Source organism: Branchiostoma belcheri, unplaced genomic scaffold, assembly GCF_001625305.1.
Source record: "Branchiostoma belcheri isolate BF01 breed outbred unplaced genomic scaffold, Haploidv18h27 scaffold812, whole genome shotgun sequence".
Taxonomy (NCBI): domain Eukaryota; kingdom Metazoa; phylum Chordata; class Leptocardii; order Amphioxiformes; family Branchiostomatidae; genus Branchiostoma; species Branchiostoma belcheri.
This window is the reverse complement of record NW_017804479.1, coordinates 1-8,277: the sequence shown is the minus strand read 5'-3', so window position 1 is coordinate 8,277 and position 8,277 is coordinate 1. Positions and strand designations below refer to the sequence as shown.

The following is an 8,277-nucleotide window of genomic DNA, read 5'->3' as shown; positions in this document are numbered from 1 at the left end:
TGCGTGAGTTTTTCGCTGCACAATAGCTTTGTAAAAATGTAGCAGTTCACCTATTACCGCGTGAGGAACGCGTCATACACAATATACACTCCTGTGCTATCGGTGAATAAAAATTTTGGCAAAGTTGACTGACGTCAGGGTGCTCCACTTGGCCCTGCCCAGATCGCCCGACAGGACGTAAAATAAACATTTGGCACGCCGCCATCGGTGACAGGACCCGCGGTAGACTTGGAGATCTCGCACCACACGCGGATATCTCGCGGGATTTTTCGGGACGCCTATCCCGAAAAATTCCGTATCCCGATGATGCATATCCCGTGAAGTTATCTCTCTAAACATAATAAGGATAATCAGTTTCTGATCACATTTGAAATGCTTACTCTCCTGTTTGTATCCTCATAAGACTCTTAAGATTGGACCTCTGCTAGGAAAGGAAGCAGAACTTGGTCCATGAGAAACTGGGGAGGAACCTAACAGAGCTGAACCCAGCCATCCACAGAAGGATACAACACATCACAACCATTTCTAGAAACACATTATATCTCCATTTTGGCCAGTAAATATTCATTATGTATGTTAAATTTGCATAATATATGTAACAGTTAAGTCATGTATAGCTTTTAAGTATGTATGTATGGTTTTATAGAGTGTGTAGTTCCAATATTTTACACAACTGTAGATTTTCATCATCATTGCAATGATTTTCATATAAAATTTCAAAGAACAATTATTATAGAAGTGGGTATATTCACTGGCTCAGCGATCAAAAGAACAAGTAAAACCCAACAAAACTGGCTTGATATATATCTTATATACTGTAGTATAAAGACTAAAGTGTACTGTAGGAATTAGTTCTTCATATCATTGTATATCATTTCGTATGATATACGTATTTACAATTAGCCTTCTGTCATGTATTTGTAATAATAATAAACTTATCATCATTATTATTTCAGCCTACGTCCTGTTTCCTATTTACAAAAATGTAATAAGGTAGTGAGATGAGCGCAGCAAAGTCCTTTGTAACTAAAGCTGTCAAAAAGACTCGAAGTTTACTTGCAGTCTGCAGAGGATGTCATTGATTAAAGTTACATGCTGTGGCCTAATTGCAAACATGGTAAGAGTGTGTGCAGAGTGAATCATTGGTACTGTGGTATGTAACTATATATATCCTAGTATCTCCTATACATGGCACTACAAGACTAGTCTATGGTAATGATCTTTGAGTGGCAGACGGGTAGACTTGGCCTAACAACGGCAAAAACATTCAAATTCCCCAGTTATAACGTTGATGTTACTCTATAAACAGCATATAAAAGTCAGTAATATAAGCAAACTATCCTTCTACCTTTCCTTTCCTAATAAAGGTATAACGTTAAATCGTAGGCAAGACCATCCTGAGGTAAACATATTGCATTTGCTTGCAAATGTTACCTTTCTAGTTCTTCACTGCATCAGTTTGGATAGGCTATCGCGTAAGCTATATGATAATAGCGTTAATGGCCCGCACTTTCTCGGTGAATATGGTGTGATAAAGCCTTATCAGTTGCTAAAACCACCTCATAAAGCCACCTCGTTCGCTGCGCACACTTGGTGGCTTTATTCGGTGGTTATAGCAACTGACAAGGCTTTATCACACCATATTCACCTCGGGGCGGGACATTAACCCTTAAATAATTGTTAACGTTCTGAGCTGGTACCACCACAACCAACATACACAAAAGAATTAACAATGAGACAGCCACACACACCCAAATAACATTGGCTGTGTTACCATGGAGATAATTATGATGCGTATTCATTGAAACCGACAGACTGCGACCGTTGGCAAATGTGACTGATTGCCGAGTCAGCATTGCAGACAGATATTCTTCTTCGTAGCTTCGATAGATAAATAGACAAATAGATAGACAGATAGATAGATAGATATCGATAGGTAGACAGACAAATAGACAGCTAGGACCTAGTCTCCTGGAGATTAGCCAGGGCTCACCACCACTGGTTGCAAACACGAAGCTGAAAAGGTACAAAGAGAAGGTGGTTATTTTTAGGACACCGTACGACTAGTCCATTAAGTTCGCGAATACGAAGCTAGGTGGGTGGATGGGACCGCTCAAGGAGATATGAGAGATAACAACGTCTAGGATTTTTACCGAAAAAAAGGAAGAAGTAATCAGGACAAACCGGATAGTCAGAGAAATCGGTACTTCTTCCAATGGGAGACAAAACATAGAAAATTATATTTTTTGGTGGCAGAATCACCGCTACCACCCCCTCACCTTCAACATGGAACAGTCCAGTCTCAGGTACTTTCCCAAAGTTTCGGTGCGTCACGCACAGACTAATTTAATTATCACAGACCCTGTAAAGGGTACGTGCGTAGCTACTGCACTACTCACTTATAGGTCCCCCTTTTTATGATATAACGCCAGTCCAGCAGTAAAGATGGCTCCAACCGTCTCTAAACTATCCACGGCCTTCCCGGCGGATGAGATGGTCGGTCTGCTGAAGTTTATCGACAACAATATACAGGAGATGGTCCGGACGCTTCGGGGCCAGGGAGCCGAAGTCAGAGGGAAAGTGAAAGCTTTGATACAGAAGTACGTGGACCTGATCGCGGACATCCTGCGAGAATGCATGTATTTCAGGTGAGTACATGAAAAATTGATTCTGGAGGTGTTTTTTTTAACGCACTTGATTGCTAAAGGTTGTAGCAGACTGATATTGTACTTGGGGAAGTCCGTAGTGGCTGAGTTAATTACTTCCGGATATGGCTTGTTTGGAGCGGCTGGGCGCGTCGCCGTGTGGGTTTGTTTGTCTGGATAGAGTAGGTTGACAGGACGTGGGATGGGGAACCATTGACAGGAGGTCAAAAGTCTCAAAATCTGGCCGGGGCCCAGCAGGAATCAGATGTCGACATGGGGAATTCAGAAAGCTGGGGATTGTAAATTTCCCCGAAGTATGAAGTCTCGACAACTTAGAGGACATTGTTTGTCGACCGATAAACATAAGGTCAAATGTGTCGGCCATCGTCATTTGTATATGTTCTTCACTTTTAGTTATGTTTTACCGATGGAAACCATATTGTTTTTACTAAGTTTCCTCTTCTTCTTCTCCAAACACTAACCTCTGACCTGGCCTTGCAATCTTATAGTAGGAGGGATTTAGACTCCTGTCTGACCATATATATGAATGCATTTGAGTAAGAATTAACAGAGCAGGCCATGTGCGAAGGAAAACTTTGTGCATTTGCTTTGCATGTTGGATGTTTGCGACTTATATGAGTCGTCTCTTTGGCAGGAACTTTATCAAGATCATACAGAGGAATCTGGAAGGCATCGAGAACATCCTTACCCTTGTGTTAAAGGGTTCAGTAAGCGAGATCCTGGCAGATCTCAGGCTGGAAAAGTACCTGTCTGTCTTCGAGAAAGAGGATCTGATCAACGCTGTCCAACTGATGCAGACCAATTTTGACATCGAACAAGTAAATCTGCCTACCAAGTGGGCAAAGGAGGCGATTCATGATAGGATTCAGGACTACCGTAAGTTGTACAATGTAATGCTAGTACATATCAGAGAATTTATAGGAGCTAGGCCATATATGGCGCAATTTCCCCTTTATGTCATAATTAGGGAAATTCATGGCAAAATGGAAATATTGAAATATTCTACACCTTCCATATGCATGCATGCATTGACATTTTTTGGTTAAACCTCTTAAACCTTTGGTATCACCGTAGGCATTTGTTTTTCTTTATAATTATATTTCAGTCCATACCATGGTATGGATGAAATATATTGTGTTCCCTCATGTTTCTCCTTCTCCTCCTCCTTCTCCTTCTCCTCCTGCCAAACAGTCAAAGGGATTCACTCCGCCATCCTTCAGCCAAATGACCTGAAATTTGGCATGGAGGTAGAGTGGGCAAATACCCCCAGACTTTTTTTTCATTTTTTTGAAATATGCCTTTGAAAAATTTTTATGAAGGTTTTTTGGGGCATTTTTCGACGAAAAATGGATTTTTGGATCCTGAGCCCTGGTATTACAACCAAATGATATGACATTCGGTATAAGGGTACCTTGAACATGTGTCTACAGAATAGCAGTCATGTATTTGGCATACACCACTTCCAAATGACTCATTTGGGGGACTTTAATGGCTATTTTCAGCAAAAAAAGGGCCAAAAGTGCTGTACCCGTTCCATGTTCTATCTAAAGAATGGCCGGTTCCATCCATGGAACACGTGTTCTATTGCGGGTTACCTGAGGTCACATTGCACCTAAGTGGTGCGTAATGACCCACACATTCAATTTTATGTGCCTAAGACTCAAAATGTATCAAATCTCATCATTGTTAGTTTTTGCATACCTGTTATAAGATTAGTAAAGCTTTCGAGATTCAAAGTACTTGTTGTTGCATCTTTGTTCTCATATAGCTACTATTTAATTCATTTATTTGAGAACCTTTGCCAGTTTTGCACTGGGGTAAGTTTGGAATAGTCCACTTTTGCGTGGGAGGGAGATGAACTGAAATATGCTGTATTTGCTCCCAAGCAAATGTCGGCCTTTCTAGTTTACGTTTGCTTTTTGATGAAAAGACATGGATGCAAATAACCTTTTATATGCAACGGCGTCATAAATGAGTCTTGATCAATTCTGTTACTAAGCTATAGCTGCAAGCTAAAGGAGCATGCCTAGATATCTTAATGGATCTTCTTTTGTTGTTTTGTTTTACTTTTAAGGTCTTGAGCTGATGACGGTTAAGGATCGCATCCAAGAAGTGAAGGAGGAGGGAGAGAAGTGCCACCAATCCTGTCAGGAGATCACACAGAGGCTCAAGATGTTCTTCCGGGAGATTGATGAGATTCAGGAAGCTATCATAAGTTTGCTTGGTGACCAACATGCCGAGAAAGGGCGTCTAACCGCTAAGTACATGACAACTGGGGGGATCGCGTTGACGTGCCTTGTGCTTTGCGTCACAGGAGGTGCCCAAGCTGGCTTGACGTGCCTTGGAGTAACACTTGAAGGTGCAGCCTCAGCTGTAGTAACAGGCACTCTGGGTATTGGGTGTTTTGGAGCTTCTGCAGCAGTCGTTGACATCGGTGGACAGTTAAAAGGCAAGTATTTTCTTAATTTTATGTTTTGTTTTGGAGAAATTGACACATTTAGGTCAATAGGACGGAAAGTGTATATTATGCATGTGGTATTGTAGCCAATGAATTGTGGACCACATCATAATGAAAGATGGTAAAACACATTACCAGTCAGAGTAACCAAATTATTTTCTTATTCTCCTCTGAACTTCAGAGGTGGAAAAGATCAAGGTAGCTTTAGAAGACTTGAAGGGGCAAACCACCTCCATGACGGAAGATGCAAGCAAGCAGAAGATCGCTTGGCAGGAAATCCAGACCCAAGCAGAGAAAATCGTGCACTACATCGACAACTCGAAGATGGAGAAAACCGCAGATGCCCTGAAGGATCCCAGGCGCCGTACTCCAGTACAGGAAGTACTTGACGGTGTCCATGACGTGTTGGAAGATGTTGCGATCCTCCAGGACAACATAGTCAGGTTTAAGAAGGAGGCGGCGAGTGTACAGGACAGTCTCGTCAAGGCGATACTGATGAAGGACACGGTGAGTAAATTCAAGGCATTTCTATAGATTTGATAGCCCTTAATAATGATACTCTTTCAAAAAAATTTTAACATCATGTATGCACACATGCATGCATACTCTTTCTTACGCATGTCTATGTATACATTTCTCGTCAACTCTGACTTAACACATAAGTACTTATGATGATGACACTGTGTGAAACAAAAAAGGGATCACCTAATATAATGTCCACGGGATCAACCAATATTGGCATCTAGCACGGTAGCACCTATGGCAAGAAAATTGCATGATATATATCATGTTTTAAAAAATCTGTTCATATTTTTCTGCGCAGACTTGATCAATTATCACATATACCTAGTTGTAATAGGAAATTCAATTCAAAATCCGTAAAATAATGAGATAAATTGCTGAAGCTCTAGACTATTTACCAGTACGAATAAGAGTATTATTTCGATGTTTATCCCGTATTTCCATGTAATTAGCATGTGTAGCAACAACAGCTCCTACCTATATAGAATAAATTGTACTACCTACTGTAACAGTTTTTTCTTGTGTCATAAAATGTTTGTGAGATTGTGGAAGCTAGCTGGGATCTCATTTGCTTCCACTTGGCTTGTCTCACAGGATGGCGTGCTTACATCGCCCGGAGAAAAATCAACATCCCTCCTCCAGTCGCTAGGTGACTTGATCACCGGCACTGTGAAAGCACTGAAGATGACAAGTGAGGACGGTCGTGTTTCCCAGGTCATGGCATTGAAGTCTCTGAAACTGGAATGAACCGTACTGCAGGGGGCATAGTAGGACTCTTAGTATCTTGTCCAGTGTCAGCAGTAGAACATTAGCCTGGTATCCAGTCTATCGTGGTTAGGCCGGCAAGCTGTCTTCGGGGTTCATAAATAGCTTTCCCCCGCCCAGCTCAACAGACCGCCGTGTTACGCCGACGTGAATCAGCAAGATATTATACTGACATCGTGCACAACCTACGGGGGAACCTATATGCTAGCTGAGTCGGGCGAGAAATAGCTTCACTCCCGAAGAGGTACCAATCACGATAGACTGGACACCAGGCTAGTAGAACATTTATTGTGGATTAGAGTTTTAAAACTCCGAGTCCTAGTCATGCTAACACAGCTCTATCTGTGTCACATAATCCTTGTTGGATTACATAATTTTGATATATAAAAAATAGAAGCGACCACATAAGCACCGCATTTTAAAATTCTTTTATCAACTGCTGGTTACTGATATGCAGATGACTTTCTAAGTCTGGGGAGTAGGGTCTTCCTGAAAGGAACCCCAGTCTGTTTTCGATCAGTCGTGTCTTTCTTTTTATTGAGAAACATAGAAACTTGAAGGACACAGTGGTGGGAAAACTCTAAGGAGGTTACTAAACCACCACTGACAAAGAAGAGTACTCAAGTACATACAATGACAAATAATAATAATAAACCTGCAGCAAGTAACAAAACAGCACTGAATGGGCGACATAAGCGATAACATGTAAAAAGGATCATAATGTTTTGAAAAAAGAAATTAATATAGTTTAGTAGGAAGTTGAACACAATTAGTTGACAGATTTGAGTGAACAATGTAGAATTGAGTTAAGGCCATGTCTGTTGGCTTCCGGGATCACGAGAGGTGAGCCCTTAGTAAGAAGTTAGTACAAGCTTGTTCAGACAGATTTTGCACATTAGCGTGTTTGTGTGTACGTTCGCTTATAACTCACGGTACCTGCCACAAAAATCACTGACCAATTGTCAATGTATTACGATTTAATGATTTTGAGTTACTATTATATTGGTAGTTGATTGAATGAATTTCACTCCTATATTTAGTTATCATTCTATGTCATATTATCTCCTAAGTTTTTAAGTTTAATATTATCTCCAAACTTTTTAAGAGTAAGGTTTATGGGTTATGCTATCATCACAAAATTTCCAGCTAATATAGACGTTAACATTATGTCATTGCTAGCTGCTCACCGTGTCACTTATTATTGCACGTAGCATATAAATGCACCCTTCCTGTTAATGTGATGTCTGAAATTGAAAGCAGAAAGCTAAACAAAAACACATATATAGATCTATCATACTTCTGCCTGTTGGTTTACAAATAAAATTTAAATGAAGAAAAAGAGTTTGGCAATCTCATACCTCCATGATATGTTGAACGTTAGTGCTTTTGCATGATCATGTGGTGATGACCACCTATAAATAGATTAAAGTTACACCTCATTCTGCTCATTGACAAAATTTTGATGCAAACTATTCACAAGGCCCCTACCTAGTAACATACAACACACTGGTGAAATTATTACATGTGTATGACAGACAAACAGACAAACGCAACTATAAACATAACCTCCATGTCATTTCATGGAGGTAAAAAACATTCTGATGCGCTAGCCTCCTTATTGGGCGGCGGCATTGTTATTTCTGTGTCAGCGACGCGGAGGGACGATTTTGCCGCCGAGGGAGTTTTTGCCTCTCAGGGGAGAGACGGTTGGAGCGGGAAACCTTCTCTCCATGGCAAATACTCCCTCGACGGCAAAATCCTCCCTCCGCGGCATATTACTCGCGTCGCTCACCGGAAAGATAATGCCCCCACCCAAAAAGTCTGCGAAGGAGGCTAGCGAAGCGTCAAGGTAGTAATTAAATCTTT

The 8,277-nt window shown here is 41.0% G+C and overlaps 1 protein-coding gene across 1 annotated transcript; it reads left to right on the top strand.

Moving 5' to 3' along the window:
• Positions 1–2,362: 2,362 nt before the first annotated feature.
• Positions 2,363–7,681, top strand: LOC109486617. The gene is made up of 5 exons (XM_019790476.1): positions 2,363–2,648; positions 3,301–3,542; positions 4,741–5,115; positions 5,306–5,631; positions 6,241–7,681. Exons 1-5 carry the CDS (start codon positions 2,446–2,448, stop codon positions 6,391–6,393), a joined length of 1,299 nt encoding a protein of 432 aa, XP_019646035.1. The 5' UTR covers positions 2,363–2,445; the 3' UTR covers positions 6,394–7,681.
• Positions 7,682–8,277: the final 596 nt, after the last annotated feature.

What these genes read in the sequence shown, in the direction of transcription:
- LOC109486617 (XM_019790476.1), top strand. Translation starts at nt 2,446, where the DNA reads ATGGCTCCAACCGTCTCTAAACTATCCACGGCCTTCCCGGCGGATGAG. An exon ending in CGAGAATGCATGTATTTCAG is followed by an intron (nt 2,649 to 3,300) that starts GTGAGTACATGA and finishes TCTCTTTGGCAG; the next exon opens with GAACTTTATCAAGATCATAC. An exon ending in CATCGGTGGACAGTTAAAAG is followed by an intron (nt 5,116 to 5,305) that starts GCAAGTATTTTC and finishes TCTGAACTTCAG; the next exon opens with AGGTGGAAAAGATCAAGGTA.